Consider the following 22,562-nt stretch of genomic DNA (forward strand, 5'->3'; position numbering starts at 1 on the left):
CAAAAAAGTAAACTCTCACTGCCTCCATTTCTTCCCCTTCTATTTGCCAGGAGGTGTTGGGACCAGTGGCCATGATCTTCGTTTTTTTGATGTTGAGCTTCAGACCACATTTTGCGCTCTCCTCTTTCACCCTCAATAAAAGGTTCTTTAATTCCTCCTCACTTTCTGGTTTTAAATGATGTTATGCCAATTGATATTGATAGGGTTGTATATTAAAATTTTTGTAAATGCATTTTATTCTTCTGGAAGCCACTCTCTGAGCACATTGGTCCCAAAAAGCAATTTATAAACATTTTAGTAAATAATAATAAAATATCATCCATTTAAACCTTGACTCCACATTTTAAATGCAGGTTGGTTCTGGTTAGAACCATTTCTCATGTTTAGGCGAACCTGAGGACATGGATAAGATCCTTATAGTGGCAAGGCACACTACACATTGACAAGAACCTTGTTCATATTGGCTGATGAAAGTGGTCAAAGGAGACCTGGGGTTTTAGATGTCAAAAAATTATTTATGTCTTATTATACAACTATATTATACAACTATTACCAACTATAAACCTAACCTTGGTGCTGTCGACGGTGACCCTTTGCTGGCGGAGGAGCTTAACCTCTTCTTTGCTCGCTTCGAGAGGGAGCCACCTGAGACGTCGGTATTACAGCCACCAGCCCATAGGGGCCCCTCATTCACTGTAGAGGAGCACGAGGTGAGACAGGTATTGAGGATGGTGAATCCGAGGAAGGCTGCTGGACCTGATGGCATCACTGGAAAGGTGTTGAAGGGCTGTGCGGATCAGCTGGCGAGGGTCTTTACTAAGATCTTCAACAAGTCCTTACACCAGTCTATTGTCCCACCCTGCCTGAAGTCGTCAACTATTGTTCCTCTGCCTAAAAAACCCACAATCAGTAGTTTGAATGACTACAGACCAGTTGCACTGACTCCAATCATCATGAAGTGCTTTGAGAAACTGGTGCGCCGTCACATTATTTCCTGTCTTCCACCAATTTTTGACAACTACCAGTTTGCATACAGGGCAAATAGATCCACAGAAGACGCTATCACCACCACTCTCCATGCTGCTCTGTCCCATCTGGAGCAGCCGGGGAGTTATGTGAGGCTGCTGTTTGTGGATTTTAGCTCTGCTTTTAACACTATCCTCCCCCATAGACTGGTGTCCAAGCTAGAGGCGATTGGACTCTCCAACTCCACCTGTCTCTGGGTTTTGGATTTTTTGTCAGAACGTTCTCAGAGGGTTAGAGTAGGGTCACATATGTCCAAAGCCCTTAGCCTTAACACCGGCTCACCACAGGGTTGTGTGTTGAGTCCCCTGCTCTTTACTCTCTATACGTATGACTGTACAGCCATCTATTCCAGCAACAAAATCATCAAGTTTGCTGATGACACTACGGTGGTGGGGCTCATTTCAGGAGGGGATGAGTCCGCCTATCGGGACGAGGTGGAGCGGCTCTGTGTTTGGTGTGGAGAGAACAATCTGGCTCTTAATACAGCTAAGACCAAGGAATTGGTGATGGATTACAGGACAAAAAAGGCGGTCATTCAGCCCTTGTATATCAACGGGGAACGGGTGGAGAGGGTGGCGGAATTCAGGTTTTTGGGAGTGACTATCGATCAGGGCATGACTTGGAGCGCAAATACCACTGCTCTGGTGAAGAAGGCTCAGCAGAGAATTTATTTCCTCAGACTTTTAAAGAAGAACAATCTGAGTGAGAAACTGCTGGTGTCCTTCTACCGAGGCTCCATAGAGAGCATTCTCACATACTGTATTTGTGCTTGGTTCTCCAGTTGTACAGCTAGGGAGAAGAAGGTGCTCCAGAAGGTCATAACCACAGCCCAAAGGATTATTGGTCATCCTCTCCCATCTTTGGAAGAACTGTACGGTTCCCGTTGTCTTAGGAAAGCAAACAACATCCTGCAGGATGCATCTCACCCGGGATACAGTCTGTTTGCACTACTGCCTTCTGGCAGGAGATATAGAAACATCAAGTCAAGGACAAATAGACTGAAAAATAGTTTCTATCCAAGAGCTGTGGCCTTTTTGAATGCTGTAACTCGATAGTGTGACCTGGGAGTTTGATGGGTGTGGGTGTGGGTGTGGCTGGAATGTGGTTTGTTTGGTTGTTGTTGCTGTTTTGCTTTTGTTGTTTTTTTAAGGGATGACATCCAATTTCGTTGCACTGTGCAATGTTGCACTTGTGTAATGACAATAAAGAATCTATCTATCTATCTACAAAAACCTCAGATAGTGGTGGGACACAAAGCAGGGCTTCTTCTACTGCTCTCAGTGGATAGGTAACTCTACAAAGGATGAAACAGGTACCGACAGAGAGGTTATTGAGAAATTGGCCATTGAACTATTTCAAACATACCTGTTTGTTATCTTTTTCAAAGTTCTGCCAGTCTAGGTTGTATATAGATATGGCACTGGGAGTATACTTATGACCTTGGCTAAAAAGTCTACTACAAAAGATCAATAAAACCAATTATACTCCATTGATCCTGTTAGATCTTTCCATGACCTTTGTTAGCATTGACCATGAGATGCTGGTGATATGACTGAGACCTGTCAGACACTCTTGAGTGCTTTTGCTGCTGTTTACAAGAAAGCTAACAGATTACAGAAATGGCTCATCAACATGTCACAATCTTAATACCAAAAGACTGAATTGTGTCTCTTCTCCTGTACAAGGATAACAATGAGAGCAGCATTGGGCAAAACCAGCAGCACATTTGGGGCTAATTTTTGCATTATTTCCTACGCATCAGAACAAAATTTCAAAATAAATTTAGCATTATTTATGAATATTGCATTGGCAAAGTACATGTGAATCATGGCACGGCCAAGATAAGGCCCTCACTAACATGGCTTATTCAAGACAGTTAGGATGTAAATAATTATTCTCTATGGCTCTGAAATTTCCAACCCATGGAGATCCAGTGAAGCATTGTAGCCAGACCTTTTTGGCATCCAATTTGGCACTTGCCCTGAAGCCTGGGTTAAGTCAATAACAAGTTAGGGGTCTTAGTATCATCTATATCTTAGCTGATGGTTGGATAGTGTTTTCGAGGTTACCAGCATGAGTCTGACCAAGCTGCGGGGGGCAGTGGAGGACAGGAGTGCCTGGCGTTCTCTGGTCCATGGGGTCACGAAGAGTCGGACACGACTAAACGACTAAACAACAACAACATATCTTAGCTATTTCAATCCGATTCTAATTTGATATTTGATATTTGTTATGAAGTCTATTGTTACATATCCTAGACCTTTGGAATGGTACCATGATGGCTATGTTCCAACTCCATTGTTGGAGGCACTGTGCTTCTAAACACCAGTTGCTGCAAACTACAGGAGATGCCTGCATGATTCCCACAGGCTGGCCACTGTCAGAACAGATTTCTGGACTAAAGAGGCTATTGGTCTGATTCATAAAGCTCTTCTTATGAATGGGGTTACAAGTTATAAATCTTGTTCATGAATAGGTATGCAACTAATCATATTGGTTTTTATTGGTTTTTAATTGCAGCACACCATCCTGATATTTTATTAGATGATATATAAATATTTTTATAAATGAATAAAAACCATTTGTGCCCTTTCCTTATTTATCAAAAATTGTTTATGAGAAAATACCTTGTCAAAAATACTTTTCATGTCATACCCAGACATACCAATATATGCAGAAGGGCAAAAAATTTGATAGACTACTCATTTTTTTCCTGAAATAAGTAGCTCAGTATTTATTTGTATGGAGTATCAACCAATTATGCAATATATAGGCATATTCAAAATCAGCATATTCAAAGTCAAACTCATTAGAACGCAAAAAATTGTGTATTTAATCTCCGCAATATGTAGATAACAGACACAAAAGCATGAACAGAATACACATTTGCAGTTATCATAAAAATTACATAAATGAGCAAATATGTGCAAAAGCAAAGTAAGAGATAACATGAAGCAGAAATATTTTCTGTGCTTCATGTTCTAACTGCATATCAGATATGAACACACTATAAGGGTTCTCTGCATAAAATGAAATTTTTCTTTGTGAGAAGAAAAACTAATAATAAAATTTATTGCCCTATTTAATGAGATTGTCTTGGTTCCGAATCACAGAATCATGGAATTGTAGAGCTGGGACCCCGAGGACCATCTAGTCCAACCCCTGGGCATGCAAGAATCCTGCCCACAGCTGAATAAGCATCAAATCCATATATCAGAAATGATTTGCACAAATCCAACTGAAGCAAGGGGAGGGGGGCTTTACCTAAATAAAGAGAATTGCATGAAAGCACATAGTAGACATTTTCCTAATGAATAAAACTAGCTGTTTTAAAACCATTAGCATTTATTTACATCTTGTTGAGCCAGTTAACTGTCCATTTAATCTTCAGCAAGAATGCTGGGGAGGGAGACCATTTGTGGAAAATCTATAGTTACTTTTCCAATGAGAGCATTATGTGAAGATAGTGCAATAATGTGTTTACATGGGCATTAGAAAGACATACTTTCAGTGCAAGCAATACTGCTGTAATAAATTGGGGGGTGCTAGTACCACAGGTAGAACTGACTGCAGGAATCATAACATCTAGTGTTGGTGTGGACTAGTACCTTTCCAGGTTCAATAATTTTATCAACACAATATTTTATCCCAATAAGCCAAAACATTCTTTCTTCCTTGTTATTATTTTCACAAATGAACTCCTGATAATGTCATATATTCAGATATCAAGAAAGAAAGAAAGAAAGAAAGAAAGAAAGAAAGACACCACGTGGATTTCAAATCTAGAAAAGAAAATATTATGTGCATACACATATTGGGTCAGACCCAGTCAAGACAAATGGAAGGCCTCTTCGGTCCATGGAATAATTTTGATTCAATGAAGAAATCATGCTGGTGGAATGGGAGAGGATCAGATTTTTAGTGATTTCCCCTCTCTTACAGCCCTCTATGCCCTCCCAAAAATTGATCCTCCAGTTTGCAGTGGAGGATAGTGGGGAAAATGGTATAAGCTGCTTTCTGCTGCTAGGAGCATCCTGAGCAAAACTCCCCTAAGGGGAAGCTACTGGCATTGGAGGAAAGCTCTGAATCAAACCCATAGAAGTATACGCAACAGGCTTCTTAAGCAGAGGTCAATATATACTGGTATATGTCTGGATTCTCTGACCACTACAAATATATTGCTTCCAATTACTAATTTGCAGCTACAGAAAAACTGGAATGTATCTGTAGTTCATATCTAGCAGCTCTTAAACAAGAAGCATTTATGAAGTCATCCATAGCACTGGCAATTGTTTCCTGGTTTTGGAAAAGAGAGAAAAGATTGGGCAGATTTTTTAAAAAATATATACACTGCACTTTATAGACTTACAGTAGTTACAAATTTATCTCAAACCATTGCCTAACTATGAATTGACATGATGCCTGAATTAACAGATTTTGGTTTTCAATCAATTGGCAATCCAGAAACCATGGTTTGAAGTGAGTTTGTCCTAACTATGATGCCTTAACTGGCAAATATAGTCAGCACCAGTGCCTTTGATGTACCATGAAGCTGCTGTGCTATGGAGACAGAAGGAAACCTAGGAAAATGAGAGGATGAGAAATGGAAGTAGAGAAGTAGATTTACTATTCAGATCAGTCTTCTCCACAAACTTAAGCAAGCTTGCACCTGAAATAGACTCAAAGAGAAGCTGCAAGTGACAATTTCTTCCCCACTAAAATTTGTTCAATAAGTAGTGTTCATACAAGAAAATAGGAATCATAGAATCATAGAGTTGGAAGAGACCACAATGGCCATCGAGTCCAACCCCCTGCCAAGCAGGAAACACCATCAGAGCACTCCTGACATATGGTTGTCAAGCCTCTGCTTAAAGACCTCCAAAGAAGGAGACTCCACCACACTCCTTGGCAGCAAATTCCACTGTCAAACAGCTCTTACTGTCAGGAAGTTCTTCCTAATGTTTAGGTGGAATCTTTTTTCTTGTAGTTTGGAACCATTGCTCCGTGTCCGCTTCTCTGGAGCAGCAGAAAACAACCTTTCTCCCTCCTCTATGTGACATCCTTTTATATATTTGAACATGGCTATCATATCACCCCTTAACCTCCTCTTCTCCAGGCTAAACATGCCCAGCTCCCTTAGCCGTTCCTCATAAGGCATCGTTTCCAGGCCTTTGACCATTTTGGTTGCCCTCCTCTGGACACGTTCCAGTTTGTCAGTGTCCTTCTTGAACTGTGGTGCCCAGAACTGGACACAGTACTCCAGGTGAGGTCTGACCAGAGCAGAATACAGTGGCACTATTACTTCCCTTGATCTAGATGCTATACTCCTATTGGTGCAGCCCAGAATTGCATTGGCTTTTTTAGCTGCCGCGTCACACTGTTGGCTCGTGTCAAGTTTGCGGTCAACCAAGACTCCTAGATCCTTTTCACATGTACTGCTCTCAAGCCAGGTGTCACCCATCTTGTATTTGTGCCTCTCATTTTTTTTTGCCCAAGTGCAATACTTTACATTTCTCCCTGTTAAAATTCATCTTGTTTGTTTTGGCCCAGTTCTCTAATCTGTCAAGGTCATTTTGAAGTGTGATCCTGTCCTCTGGGGTGTTAGCCACCCCTCCCAGTTTGGTGTCATCTGCAAATTTGATCAGGATGCCCTTGAGTCCATCATCCAAGTCGTTGATAAAGATGTTGAATAAGACCGGGCCGAAGACAGAACCCTGTGGCACCCCACTAGTCACTCTTCTCCAGGATGAAGAGGAACCATTGATGAGCACCCGTTGGGTTCGGTCAGTCAGCCAGTTACAAATCCACTGAGTGGTAGCATAGTCAAGTCCACATTTTACCAGCTTCTTTACAAGAATATCATGGGGCACCTTGTCAAATGCCTTGCTGAAATCAAGGTAGGCTACATCCACTGCGTGGGAGAAGAGGCAGCAAAATAAGTGCTCAAAATGGCCTAAAGATGACATGCACTGTCTGTTATCAAGAAGAACTTACCACTATTACTTTAAGGCAGAAGTTTCCATAAACATTAAAACAATAAAGTTTAAAAGCTACAGAACAGTTAACAATGATAAACATCAGCAGAAAACTTTTAACACACACATTTTAAATATGAAGATACAATAAGGTAGCTACTTGAAAAGCATTCTATATCTGTGGCTTTCTTGTCACATAATATTTCATTTTTTTACTAAAATGTGCACATGGTTTAAACATTATTCATTGTTATAACACATTACGTCTTATGTTATATTCTGAAAGAATCAGTATTTGCCTTAGATCAGCAGGTTGAGGCTCTAACACAATAATAATTGATAAATGTTTCATTTGAAGTGTGAAATATATAAAATCTTAGTTCTTGCAAACGCTGCACACACAAAGCATCAAAAGTTCTTATTTTGAGAAATTGTATAAATTTTTCACAAAGGTTGACATTCACAAAGGTAGGAAGTAGGTATATTATAAAAGATACTATGCTTCTGGTTTTACCAGCACTGTTTTTCAACTCTCTCATTCCAGCTATCAACCCATACCATCTCCTCATGAAATCAGCTCTATTTCCAAGTACAGTGGTACCTTGGGTTAAGAACTTAATTCGTTCTGGAGGTCTGTACTTAACCTGAGGTACCACTTTAGCTAATGGGGCCTCCTGCTGCCGCCACCCGATTTCTGTTCTCATCCTGAAGCAAAGTTCTTAACCTGAGGTACTATTTCTGGGTTAGCAGAGTCTGTAACCTGAAGCATCTGTAACCTGAGATACCACTGTATATGTGAAAATCTGCAATATCAACTGTATTTATCTGGTAATACAATTACAATCATTCACTAACATAATAATACCTTCGTATGCAAAATGGAAAGCATTTATCCAGAAACTACAAAGCTGTTTCACAAATGGCTAGTGATTGAGATAGATAAGCATTGAAAGCTCAACCCTTTTAGCCACTAGCTCTTTCCAACACATTTTATTTTAGTCAGAAATGATAGTACAAAATTTTCTAATTCATGCTGCTTGGATACCAAAAGTGCTTATTTGTATTAAATCACAAATATGAATCCAACAGATTATCTGTAGTTACTTTAATATTGGTTCACGCTTCTAATGTGCATTCACAGCCTTATCAGAGAAGGCATCCTTCCATGCACTTACCTCCTCTAAAGAACTGTAGATTTTAGGCACATGAGCAGACAGGGGCACATACAAATGCCAGTATTCTTAATCTGCACTACATTGCTTTCAAAGAAAATGTGCACCCCTATTCACATTCTTGGGACATGGGTGGCGCTGTGGTGTAAACCACTGAACCTTGGGCTTGCTGATTGGAAGGTCGGTGATTCAAATCCCCACGATGGGGTGAACCCCTGTTGTTTGGTCTCAGGTCCTGCCAACCTAGCAGTTCAAAAGCATGAAGTGCAAGTAGATAAATAGGTACCGCTCCGGAGGGAAGGTAAACGGCGTTTCCATGCACTGCTCTGGTTTCGTCAGAAGTGGCTTAGTCATGCTGGCCACATGACCGGGGAAAACTGTCTGCGGACAAACGTTGGCTCCCTTGGCCAGTAAAGCGAGATGAGAGCCGCAACCCCAGAGTTATTCGGGACTGGACCAAACTGTCAGGGGTCCTTTACCGTTACCTTTTTATTCACATTCTGGCATCACTAGTCACACCCAACTAGAAATGGTCTGGGACATCAACGCTTAGTAGTGTATTTCTTATGAATATTAGTATTTCAGCCAGTAATTATGTCTGAGCAATGAAAACTTACAACCCAACATAGTTAGATCTTCTGAACATAGTGAAACATTGGCTTGAATCTCAAGGCTAATTAGCATTTTAGATTCCACAAACTGGAAGCTGTTTCCTACAGTTCAATATTTATTAACCTTCACTTGATCATCAGTCTAGTTGCAAACATTTTAAATCTCTCTTTAAATACTAAGATTATGAGTCTGTACTTTTGCTTTATTAAAGATGAATTGCTTGTAAAAATTAAAGGAAACTTGATAGCAAAGGCACCAACTTTTCCCTCACAGAATTTCACTCTTTCAACTTACTACAGTGCGCTATGCTGAAAAGATGAGATTCTGATGAGGAAGGACTCCAACAAACACCTGTTTGTATCAGTTCATGGGAACATGTGCATCCAGGCATAGAACTCGACACAGCCTGTTCACACCACTGTCAGACTAGTGGGAGCTTCTTGAAAAGGTGCTACGTGTGCTGACATCACACCTGTAGCCTACTTACTGCCACAGACAGAACAAAGTACTCTGCAAATACTGGCAATTCCTTGGAACTGATTGAGACATTTGAAAAAGACTAAATAGTCAAAGCAGATCTATAGCTGGTTACTGTCTCTGTGACCCAACAACAGATACAAGCCCTTGAATCCTGTCCTGGAGTTTGAGGACCTTCTGTTGAGGGCAACAGAATCCCTATATGCTATGGGAAAAACACCTCCTAACTGCATTGGTGCTGGACTGAGTACCCAGGTGGGCAAACCTGTGTCAGAGTAACATCTCCCAGGGCTTGGTCATAGACCCTGCTGATAGACATTTTATGTTGTTAAATCAGTTTACAAATTTTTTATTAAGCCTAAACTTATGTATCACATGTTTGGAATTCTACCACAAATCTCCATTTCCAGGACTTCAGACAGGGTTATCTCCCAGACCTACATGGAGATGCTGCAGATTGAACCAGAGACCTTTGCCATACAAAGGAGATGCTCTACAACTAAGCTACACCCCTTCCCTGATATAAAAACAACATTTTCTTCATCTTGTACAAGAGTGTTAGTAATAAATTGTTTGATGTTTACTTTGAAACTTGTGTTGTATCTGAATTTTTAGAGATATTATCTGCATGCCACCAATAACCAATCTACTCTAAAATAAATATAAAACCCAGTTTGATATGTGGCAAATATATACAATAAAAACAAAAAAAATATTTTCCCCAAATTGTGGGAGGAATCCAGTGTAATCTGGCACCTCTCAAGTGGGTGTCATTGCCATTCTAAGAGAACAAAGGAGAAGTTCCTGGTGAGCTCTGGCATCTCTTTTTTACACTGAGTGTAATGCTATGGCAATTGATCTGTCTGTGCAAGCATTTCAGCTTCACAGATAGAATGAAATCCCCTGCCCTGGGGGTTCTCCCAACTCCCCCCACCATGAGCCAATGGGGAAAGGAGAGAAGGCTACGTCCCACTGTGCTGACGGAAGTCCTTGTATGAGCTTCTGCTACATGGGCGAGGTATAAATGTTGTTGTTGTTGTTGTTGTTGTTGTTAATTGAATCTGCCCCTCTTTATTTCTACAATTAAGTTACCACTTAACACCACAGTTTCTTAGCAGTGCTTAGAGAGTTCCTAAACTAGATTCAAAAAGTAAGAAGGCATCAGAACAAATCACACATTTTCACATCTGAACAGAGATAAAGTAATAGTGCCACTGTATTCTGCTCTGGTCAGACCTCACCTGGAGTACTGTGTCCAGTTCTGGGCACCACAGTTCAAGAAGGACACTGACAAACTGGAACGTGTCCAGAGGAGGGCAACCAAAATGGTCAAAGGCCTGGAAACGATGCCTTATGAGGAACGGCTAAGGGAGCTGGGCATGTTTAGCCTGGAGAAGAGGAGGTTAAGGGGTGATATGATAGCCATGTTCAAATATATAAAAGGATGTCACATAGAGGAGGGAGAAAGGTTGTTTTCTGCTGCTCCAGAGAAGCGGACACGGAGCAATGGTTCCAAACTACAAGAAAAAAGATTCCACCTAAACATTAGGAAGAACTTCCTGACAGTAAGAGCTGTTTGACAGTGGAATTTGCTGCCAAGGAGTGTGGTGGAGTCTCCTTCTTTGGAGGTCTTTAAGCAGAGGCTTGACAACCATATGTCAGGAGTGCTCTGATGGTGTTTCCTGCTTGGCAGGGGGTTGGACTCGATGGCCCTTGTGGTCTCTTCCAACTCTATGATTCTATGATTCTATGATTCTATGAAAGAGCAAGATATGTTGGAAGGAAGTTTTAACAAGTTGCTTTATTAATTCATAACATCACAGAATCGTTGGAAGGGAGGGACCCTTGAGGGTCATCTAGTCCAACCCCCTGCAATGCAGGAATCTCAACTAGATCTTATATGGCAGGTGGCCATCCAATCTGTTAAAACCTCCAAGGTTCCACCACCAAGTCCACCACCTCTTGTGGGAGCCTGTTCAACACTTTAAATCATGGTTGAGTAATAATAAGAAATAAATCTTAATTTTTAAATGACAAGCTTTTTAGACTTCAAATGTAAAATCTGGAATATAGCAATAAGATTAGAAAACTGAATAGATTATAAGGTAAGAAAGATTTAAAAAGAGGAGCCATTCAGAAATAGCTTGCATTCAGCTATTCAACAGAGCAGAGATGGGAAACCTGCAGCCCTCCAGGTGTAGTTGGGCTCCAACTCTCATCAGCTCTGTAGGCAGCATGGCCAATTGTCAGAGGAAATGCAAGTTGGGATTCAGCAGCATCTGGAGGTCCACAGGTTACCCACCCCTGCTGCAGTGTGTAATAAAAGAGAGGTGTGCCATCACAGAGAACTCAAACAATGCTTTCTCCTTGAGGGTTTTTTGTGTGTTTTTTTCAGCTGAAAGTTTTCAATACACAGGGAATTTTGCAGGGAATTTTGCAAATTTAATAAATTACACAGAATCCTAGAAAGCACAGTTATTAAAAATAGAGCTCTAACTGTTACAGTTGTTGAAAGATGTTTGAAAATGTTGCGAGAGCATCTATACAAGTTCCAGTATTCAGAGAGCAGTGCTTCAATGTCTTGCATGACTACGTGTTTCAGGCTCATGGCCTCCAGTCATTATTCATCACTTTCCAATAATCCCCACCTTGTCACTGTACTGATCTTTGCCAGGACAAAAAAAAAAAAATGAAAATCAGTGAACACTGGAATGCTGAATTTATTACATATATTTAAATACTGAATCTATAATTTTCAAAAACCTTTTGATTAAGTCTGTCACAAAGGACTCTTGAGTAAACTTAGCATTCATGTCATCAGAGGAGATGTCCGTTTATGGAGTGGTAACTGGTTAAGGAAGGGGAAGCAGATAATAGGAATAACTAGATAGTTCTCTGAAGGGATGAACGAAGTAGAGTCCCCAAAGGATCAGTATTGGCACCTGTGCTTTTTAACTTGTTCATAAATGATCTATAGTTAGGGCTGAGCAATAAGATAGCCAAGTTTGCCAGTAACAAATTGGGCAAAGTGGTTAGAACAAAAAGGGACTCTAAAAGGATATCTCAAACTGAGAGAATGGGTAGTGAAATGGCAAATGCAATTAAATGCAAGCAAGTGTAAAGTGATGTACATTGGGGCAAACAAAATTCCTGATTTCATATACAGTGGTACCTTGGGTTACAGACGCTTCAGGTTACAGACTCTGCTTACCCAGAAATAGTACCTCAGGTTAAGAACTTTGTTTCAGGATGAGAACAGAAATCGCATGGCGGCAGCAGGAGGCCCCATTAGCTAAAGTGGTACTTCAGGTTAAGAACAGTTTCAGGTTAAGAACGGACCTCTGGAAAGAATTAAGTTCTTAACCCGAGGTACCACTGTACTGTATATACTAATGGTGTCTGAAATGGTGATGACTGCTCAGGAATGTGACCCCTTTTTCTTTTTTGTGAACAAACCTCTCCGTTCATCCTTCTCCTGATCATTTATGCACAAGTTAAGAAGTCGGCCCAATCACATCCTTAAGGACCTTGCTTTTTCCTCCATTATTTGAACTGCCCATTTATTCCTATTCCTATTCTGCTTCTTGTTCTTTAACAACTTACTGGCCCATAAGAGGACACATCCTACTACCCCATGACTATCAAGTTTGCTAAGGAGCCTTTGGTGAGGGACTTTTCAAAAGGTCAACCAAGTGTGTCATTATTCCCAACTATTTTATCACAGCAAACCTCTCAATGTCAAGAAGCAAACTGCTCATTCTCTCTACCAATAAATAGCTGCAACCAGGAAGGTGGAATGGGAGAACAGAGAGAGCCTGAGTTCATGGTAAGGGATATAGTGAGGGGGGAAACCTTTAAAACCTAAAACTTCTTCATTGACTTTCATACAAAAAGGTGACCGTGAGTCTCATGTGATATAGGTGGGCAAACTATAAAGGGGGGAAAGGAGTGCCTTAAAGTCCAGTTAAAAAAATACAGAGAAAATTGTACAAAGTTCAGGAAGATCATTTGTTTCCTACCAGCTATTCACTCCTCTGTTAGGATTCTGGTCCCACAATTTGGGAGCCAGCTGAAAAAGGATAGCAGTGGCATGCCAGTATTTTTTATTATTCTGACTAAACTTCAGAAAGAACTTTCTGATGGTAAGAGCTATTCAACAGTGGAACAGACTCTCTACTTCACTGAAGGTTTTGAAGCAGAGGCTGGATGGCCTTCAGTTATGGATGCTTTAGTTGGGATTCCTGCATTGCAGGACTAGATGATCCTCAGGGTCCCTTCCAACTCTACAGTGCTATGATTCTAAGTATACAGTGTCTACCATATCATCCCTATCCACATATTTCTTGACGTTTCTCAGCAAACTCTAAAACATAGGTGAGGAACCTCAGACCCAGGAGATGAATACAGCCCTCCAGGATACCACCTGACCCTCAGAACTCTCCCACAGAAACATACCCTCTCTCCCTAGGCCAAACGCCTCACTATCCCTGTTTCACACTCTGGATGCTTTGCCTTTTGGAACGTGTTTCTGAACTATGATAATGCCTCTTGCTTCTCTGGATACAGAGGGGTGGTGTGCAAGTGTGTGTAGAAACTAAACTACTGTACAAAGGTTACATTTACATTTGCTGCTCTGCACACTTCTGCCTCTGGCTCTGCCCACCACCAGTATGTAGACTTTGGTATTTTGCCCAGAAGGAAATGCAGTCATTGAGCTGAAGAAGCTTCCCCACCCCTGTTCTAAAAAGTTGGTAAGACAGGATATACCTTTGTACAAACCATGCCGATTCTTGCTGAACTACAACTCCCATCATCCCTGTGGCTTAATGTGACATGCAAACCAGGTCTTTGAATTGCATCTTGAAAATGACAGTCTACTTCGCCAAACCTTTATTAGGCATATTAGGCATTACAAGTATAGGCAATCATAAAACATCCATATATAAAATTGTGACATATATACAAATAAACAGCCATGTAAAATATGTAATGACAAGGATTTTCATTGGGAAACTGATAGTCACTGACGCTTACTTCAGATGCAACGTGTTATCTAAATTTTGTATTATTGATTCATAACTGGGCAACTGCTTTCCCGATTACTCAGTTGGGCAGTCACATTTCAAAGACTGCCCCATATAGATCACACTGCAGTAGTCTAAACAAGAAATTAGTATGTATTCTTTCAAACTCTTTATTCCCCTGGAAAGGGTATAACTAGCAAACCAGCTGAAGTTTGTAAAAGTAACTCTTTACCACAGCTGGCCTTCCAGAAATAAAGCTAGATTTAAAATTATTTGATGTATTTTCGTTATTTCTGTAATTGGTTCTGCATGTGACACATAGTCCATTAAAAATGTTCTGCCATGTTTACTTTGTCTGGCAGGTTTTTTTTATAAAAAAAACCCTAGAAATTGTTCAATCTAAGTGCAATCTGAAAAAAATAGAAGTATATATCATGTAAAGCCTTTACATTTGGTGGTATCTCGTATTATTTACCAATACCACCCATCCTCCCTTTAGTCCATCCAGATCAAACTCTTCAATTTACCATGTTCCTTCCTGCACAACAACAGACCATATGTATGTAATATCTGAATGGAATATGCTAAGGAGGTGGGGAAATGGCAGCCAGTTTTTAAAAATTGTCCATATTCTTGGTATTCCTTCAACACCCCAGATTCCTTCAACACCCCCAAAATTCCACTTGCACTGCATTCTAAAACAGCTTCCATTGTTTTGGGCATCAATGTATTCTTAAAATGTCCCCAGACTATCTTCTTTTACAGCTCCTGGGAATATGATCACGTCTTTTAAGTAGTACATACTGAACAGGTGCACAAAGCCATTGTAATTCTGCACTACCTATACTGTTCAAAGTGAATGCAGTTTTCTTGTGGTGACATTCCAACCACAATAAACTAAGTGCTCAGGCAAGAATTATTTCCTACAAGTAATATTGTAAGACAACTTTTCTAGTATTTTAGTCATGCAAAAATCTATCTTTCTACTCTCTTGCAATATATATAAATTTATTACTTTTATTTATTACTCATCCATTCCAAAATGGCTCGCAATAATTTAAGATACAACAGTAAAACCTGTTTAAAACACATTACAATCACAAGAACAGGGTGGATCCTAAAATATCAGATGTCAGTGTTCATCAAAGGTTATGAACCAAGAGAATTCCACAGATCCAATCCTGTATAGTATCAGATTAGGCATTACTTATTACTGATCTATAGCAACATACCTCTTTTATTCAAATACAGCAGTAGCAATGGAATAATCAAAAGGCACAAATAAGAAAAATCTATCTTGCAAAATGTTGCCCCATGTTAAGACAACAGCCTCCCCTTTTGCAACAGAAAAATTAAGAACATTAAAGAAGACTATAATCCAAAAGAGACTACTGTTCAAATTAAATCATTTTTAATTCACCACCAGTGTTTTATAAATGATGTTCTCTCTGTTTTTTGCAGTGCTGTTTGTATTTTCAATATGTAACATGTGATATATAAGATGACCCATTCCATGCTTCAACAGATCTGTGACCATTAATTTGATCCAAACTTCTTTTTTGCAGAAAAACGTGACAATCTTTCACATACTGAACACTGCTTTGTTGTTGTTGTTTAGTCGTTTAGTCGTGTCCGACTCATAAACAACCTCATTGCTACACTTCAATTCAGCAGCAGGCAACAGGTTCCAGCCAGTGTGTTAGTAACACATTCAGCCAACTTTGGCTGACATTCAGTCAACCGTTCACTACGGCACGAAATCCAGAAGCAATATAAACAAGCTACAAAGGTAAAAGCCTGTTGCTCTTGCCAGACAACGGAAGTGTCAAGAGAACACCAAAGTACGGCAATATAAAGCACTATTATAACCAGTGATTAAAAAAAAACAAAACACAGCAGGGAGTATCAGAATTCATGCTCTCTCTCACACACACACGATACAAACGTCTCCTTTACTTCATTTATACGGGACCCAAAATAAGGTGATGTTAATTCCAGGGGGAGGGGGAAAGCAAAGTGGGGGAGGGCAAGAATATATCCCATTTTCTGATACGGAAGATTAATTCTTTTTCTCTCTCACACACACACACTCATCTCGAGAGTGGGAAATACTCACTCAATGAAGTAACTGGCTCCTTCTTCCGAGAATCCCTCCTCCCATCCACGGGGAAGATCTAAAAAAAAGAACAAAAGCAGGAGGGGGGAGAAAGAGAGAGAGAGAGAGAGAAAGTGGCAGTGAGAGAAAGACGAGGGAAGCGAGATCTCAGTGCCCTGGAGATAGGCGAGCGTAAATCCCAGTCACACAAAGGTCGTTATCCTTTCCCCCCCCCCTCCGCCACCCCCCGTGAGAGAGAAAGAGAGAGAGAGAGGCAAACAAGAGCGCGGGGCGAAGGGGGGGGAGCAGAAAAGTCCCATTCAGCCTCCCTTTCCCGCCCCGCTTCTTTCCCGCCCCCACCACACCACAAGTGCCCTAGCGGGAAAGTGTAGTTGGGGAGGGCGAGGGGGAGTTTAGGGCACCCACCTGAGCGGATCATGTGGCCTGAGTTGACGGGCTCCCCGGTGCGAGGATGCAGCCAAGTAGTTGAGCGGGTCAGGTCGCTAAGGAGGGAGAAGCGGCAAACATGCACCTGTTAGTACTAGAGCCCGTCGTGAAGGGGGGGGGGGGAGAGAGGAAAGAAAGGAGCGGAATAAGCGGCAACGCCACCGGCCCCCGCCCCCACCCACGCACCGCCACCTCCTTTTCCCGCCGCCCGGCGCCTTACTCGATGAAGAAGACGCGGCCGTCTCCACAGACGCCATAGGACCAGTGCTCAGGTAGAGTGTCCCGCCCTACCGCCTCGGCCGCCGCCATGTTCGCCGCGCGCACAGCCCGCCCGCCTGCCGGAGGGGGGCGGAGGGGGTGCAAGGGAGCGGGAGGGCAAGGCGAGGCGAGGCAGGCAGGCAGGCGCCTGCCGCAAGTGCCCGGCTCTGCTCAGCAGCGCCACCGGCCGGCAGCGGAGAGCGGGAGGCGCGCGGGCAGGCGCGCAACGCACAACGCGGCGCAACGCAACACAAGGTGGCTCGCCTCCCCCGTCTGGGTGGGGAAGAGCGCTCTGTGTGTATGTGTGTGTCCCCCACCCTTTCAGTTAAGCCCAGCAGGCAGACTGGGCAGGAGGCTCGTTGCCCCGTGTTTGGAAACAGGAGGAGAGGAAGAGAGGGAACTCTTTATTTCATAAAAGGCGAAAGATCTATACGATCTGAGGTGAAACCAGAGTATATCTTTATTTCGAACAAGCCTGTGGTTTTGTATCCCATAATAGCAGTCCGGGCAACAGGTTGTGTGAGCCCAGCCAAAGTCCGCTGTTCCTTGTTTAGGACTTAATAGGTGCCACCCTTAAACAGCAACGCTTAGGACTGTAGGTGAATAAATAGAAATGAAGAATATGCTACCTGAACTTCCCAGTCGCACTTCCAATTTCAGACAATCAGAGCACCAGAGATACAGATATTAACTCCTTGTTGTGAAGGCGTCTGAATGCTCCAACTGTTGAAATAACGTCGCATTTTTCACAACACATGAGCAAGGCTACTTCTTTTCCCGCCAATTTGTGAACTTTTTTCCAGACTCAAGATCTGGATCTTTTCCCCTTCCCAAACACAAACTTTTCCTGAATTATTTTTTAATTAAAGTGTAAATATAATAAAAGTCACACACGCGTCTCTAAATGCAACCCTCCTACTGTATCTAACTGTGGAGGCTCAGCTAAGTGTTTTAACTGCATAGGCAAGAACACATAGGATACTTTTCAGTGTCTGCACTGTTAGGCTTTGTGGGATACTTTGCCACCCTTGACACATGGCAGAAATTAAGCTGCCCTCAATAGATCATCCACACCATACATTAAAAGCAATCTTACATCACTTTCCCCCAAAGAATCCTGGGAACTGTACTTTGTTAATGGTGCTGCCACCAAAACTAGCTTCTTCTCACAGCTCTTTGTCCACCACACCAGAACTACCACCATATGCAACTATCATGAGGATAAATTTGGGGCCCAGTTTATCTAGTAATTAATACAACAGGCTGTTGTAACAGCAATTTAACACGTGAAGAAGTTTCAAAGACACTTGCTTTTTCTACATTCCATGTTTTTAACCAATCAATGATAAATAAAGTTTGACATGTGAGAATGCTGCCTATACATGAATAGAATTTCTGTGGTGATATTCAGTGGTAGTTATATTGAGAGCAGACCCATTAAAATCAATGAACTTCAGTACTGAACTCCATTAATTTCAGTGGGTATGACTTAGTTGGATATCACCCATAGGCCAAATTTCAAGTTGAATTTCCTTCCAAAAATATGAATATGCAACTCATGTTACCCTACAAATTGATTTGTATGGAAACAATGGATCCTCATTTTAATACAATTTGTACTCTTTTGTATCATCAGTGGAAATAAAAGGACAGTTCATTAATTGAAACAGAATTTGGGCTCCTCCAGACAACCCATTTCATCAAGCATTTATCCTAATTTGCTTGCACAAAGCATACTTGGATGTTATGCAATGTGTGGTATATATTGAGCATTTATTCTGATTTATTGCAGAGAGGTTATACAACAATGAGCATTCATTCTGATATCTTGTGCAGAAGTTTTATGTATTCCCATTAATCAATCATTTATCACACACTTTTTGGTGCATTTCCCCATCACTTTCCAAAAAAAAATAAAATGTCAGTGTTTAAAACCTTGATTTGTTGCAGTAAAGCATTCAATTCACTTTTATTGTGCAAACTAAATTTCTGGTGTGCAGCTGAATCCTGCTTGCAGAATACTGGCAGTCTGGTAGCAAACTTTGTTTCGCTTGTTCTGTTTTCCTTTGAATGCTGTCAGACATAAACTCCTAACAAACATACAAGAGGATACATGTCTCTTCGCTCTATGTAATTTGACCCAGCTCTGCACATGGTCTACCCAGGATACAGTGTCTTACTCCTTCCTTTCTGTAAAATTGTTTCTCTTCTATTCCTGCTGAAAAATGCAATCTACAGAGAAACCAGCAGGGCATGGAAGAAGACAAAATCAGAGTTGTTGGAGTGGATCAGCAAGCAAAGTGAAGATAACTTTGTTCCTTTCATTGCTGCACAGGCTAAATCATACGTCAGTAGAGATTGTCAACTGTGGGGATTGTAATATTTTCTGCAGCCCTGAACTACATTAAAGAACCAATCAGAGATGTGATCATAATCGTTTGATGTTTTGAGATTGGCAATTACTGTAGGGAAATTCTAAATATAAGACTTGTTGCATTTTTAGCTAATACTATTTTGGTAGACATGTAACAATGCAGTGTGTACCTACCTAAAATAAATAGTGCATCTCAATCCCCAGCATATTTCTAGTTACTGAAATTCTATTTTATGTCAATAGAACAGTGATATTGTAGAAAGTAGCAGGGCAAATCTCTACTTTTTCCAGCAATTGTGTTCCTGTTTGTTATTGTCAAAAGAAAATTCCTCAATATTTCTTCCTTTTTAACAAAATGAAAAGAAATACAAAGCTGTTCCTGAAGGTTAATCTGTACAGCCTGCGTAGAAACAGATAAACACTGTACACAACCCCCAAGTGTATTTTTTGCAAAATACAGGCCCTCCATCTGTGTGTATAAAATCATGACTGTCATTTCAATACTTCAAAGATTAAGAAAATTCCTTTAAATATGGAAGCTCTCTGTAGACATATCCTAAGTCACTTGTCCAACCTGTGCAAAGCTTTTATTGCTTCAGTCTGTACCGGTTCTCATTTACTTCAATATTGCCTATACAGTATGTGTTGGTGCTCAAAAATGAACCGTTCCAATTATTTCAGCTTCTACAATTAATTCTTAGTTTAGAGTACCAGCAGTATACAACCAAGTTCAGATGATGGCTGTTCTTCTCCTTACTATAAATTTAAAATATGCAGTAATTATATTGTTGTCTTTGGAGTAACTTCAAGTCTAAAACCTTGACCTTATATTGTTTCATGAGCATACCCTGAATTCATAATGTCGCAACTGGCTCAGGCCTTAGCCTTTAAATCTCCTAATTAAAACAATGACACCCTGTAGTATATTCTTCACCTTCCCTAAAATTGACCCATTCACTTTCTGCTTCAATTGCTCTTCCCTCCATGGGCATAGCCAAGGAGGGACATGGAAGGGCAGCTGCCCCCCCATCAATAAAAAAATGCATAGCTAACTGAGGTTCTGCTCCCCCAAAAACAAAAGGCCTGCCCCCATAACAAAAATCCTAGCCATGCCCATGCTCCCCTCCCTACTTTCCCCCACTACTTATCACTGACTCACATGTTGAGGCCCTTTTCACTCCTGTAGTTCTCCTAGTTCTAGGGGCTTGTATGTCCTCTGGATTTACTTATGCATGCGGATACAAACATTGGGCCTTCTTGTGGATCTCCCTTAAGGGTTTTTGTCATTGTTGTTGGAATATATCTTCAGAAGTGCAAAAGAAATGGATTTTTAAAGTTATAATACAGTTCAGGATCTGGTGTGTAAGCAATTCCGAACTTTCAAAAACAAAAAACAACACACTGAATGCTACTCATCCTGCCACAGATAATTACTTGCCAATATTGATTCTTAACATGTCCATTAAAATGCTGTTTGCACCCGCACAGAGGTAATAGCTTCTTATATTGGTATTGACATTTTGAATCAGTAGTGTTTTTTAACCTCAGGTGGTAACTTTAAGAAAGAGAAGACTGTAATGATATATTATTCAGTTACATAACCTTCAAGGTTTAATCTCTAGTCCTTTCCTATTAATTTATTTACAGTTTTCTCTCTGTAAACAGCATATTTAGAATATTTGTCTAGAGAACAGAAAATGAAATTGTAGTCCACTGATCATATGGAATCATTGTGAAAACTAGCAGTAATGAAACTGTTCAATGTAGTACAAGAATGAGGAATTACGAGGTGGTAGTAGTGAAATGAGTAGTATGGAAGTGAGAGCGGGACCATAAAGAAGGCTGATCACCAAAGAATTGATGCTTTTGAATTATGGTGCTGGAGGAGACTCTTGAGAGTCCCATGGACTGCAAGAAGATCAAACCTATCCATTCTGAAGGAAATCAGTCCTGAGTGCTCAGTGGAAGGACAGATGCTGAAGCTGAGGCTCCAATACTTTGGCCACCTCATGAGAAGAGAAGACTCCCTGGAAAAGACCCTGATGTTGGGAAAGATAGAGGGCACAAGGAGAAGGGGACGACAGAGGACGAGATGGTTGGACAGTGTTCTCGAAGCTACAAACATGAGTCTGACCAAACTGCAGGAGGCAGTGGAACACAGAAGTGCCTGGCGTGCCCTGGTCCATGGGGTCACGAAGAGTCGGACACGACTAAACGACTAAACAACAACAACAACAAGTAGTGAAATTGTAGAATGTAGTGCTGTACCGTATAAGCTATCTTTAGTGGCCTCTGTAGTGTCTCCCTATTGTTCCACAGGGATAATACAAGACAATATTTTTGTCCTATAGAACACTTCCTAGTTATAAATATTAACAGCACCAAACATGAACAGAAAAATGCCGAATGAAGTATTCTCAGTGGCTGCCCTACAAATGTAGAATGTCTTCCAAAGTACCGTATTTTTTGCACTATAAGACTCACTTTTCCCTCCTAAAAATTAAGGGGAAATGTGTGTGCGTCTTATGGAGCAAATGCAGACTCTGCAGCTATCCCAGAAGCCAGAACAGCAAGAGGGATTGCTGCTTTCACTGCGCAGCGATCCCTCTTGCTGTTCTGGCTTCTGAGATTCAGAATATTTTTTTTCTTGTTTTCCTCCTCCAAAAACTAGGTGTGTCTTGTGGTCTGGTGCGTCTTATAGAGCGAAAAATACGGTATATGTTGAGCAGTTCCCCTTCTCTCTGTCGCCTAATAACATTTCTCCGTCTTCTCCACCCAGAGGACCTATCACTTGCTTGTTCTTCCTCTTGCTTCGAACATAGCTGAAGAAACCATTTTAAAATTAATTTTATCCTCTCTTGCAGAGCTCATTCTGTTATATATTTTTAATTATAGGCAACCATAAGGATGGCTTTTCAGCAGTAATGTATTTTCATCACATTTTGGATTGTGTTTTATAATCATGTAATGTGCTCCATCCTGGGATCCATTGTGTTAAAGGGTGGGTTGGAAATATCCTTAATATATAAAAATAAATATTCTTTTTAATACCAATTCAAAAATTTCCTTGCTAGTGCTTGTATAGCCAACACCGCACACAAG

At 40.9% G+C, this 22,562-nt stretch overlaps 1 protein-coding gene and 1 long non-coding RNA gene across 12 annotated transcripts in view; one reads left to right on the plus strand and one right to left on the minus strand.

Moving 5' to 3' along the window:
* The window catches only part of PLEKHA7 (pleckstrin homology domain containing A7), a 173,086-nt gene extending 155,897 nt beyond the window's left edge, over positions 1 to 17,189 (minus strand). For 9 of the 11 annotated variants that reach the window (XM_079965753.1, XM_079965751.1, XM_079965754.1 and 6 more), the window contains exons 1-3: positions 17,049 to 17,189; positions 16,808 to 16,884; positions 16,403 to 16,460 (exon numbers count right to left, since the gene is read on the minus strand). In XM_079965753.1, the coding sequence (XP_079821879.1) occupies positions 16,403 to 16,460; positions 16,808 to 16,884; positions 17,049 to 17,137 (224 nt within the window). In that variant the 5' untranslated portion in view covers positions 17,138 to 17,189. The remainder of the gene's footprint in view (positions 1 to 16,402; positions 16,461 to 16,807; positions 16,885 to 17,048) is intronic. The other 2 variants (XM_079965745.1, XM_079965755.1) reach the window with 1 other exon arrangement.
* LOC307210982 lies at positions 16,963 to 19,991 on the plus strand. The gene is made up of 2 exons (XR_013836238.1): positions 16,963 to 17,100; positions 19,325 to 19,991. It is a non-coding gene; the product is annotated as an uncharacterized lncRNA (long non-coding RNA).
* The last annotated feature ends 2,571 nt before the right edge of the window (positions 19,992 to 22,562 follow it).

The sequence above is a fragment of the Podarcis cretensis genome (genome assembly GCF_951804945.1).
Source record: "Podarcis cretensis genome assembly, chromosome: 1".
NCBI lineage: Eukaryota > Metazoa > Chordata > Lepidosauria > Squamata > Lacertidae > Podarcis > Podarcis cretensis.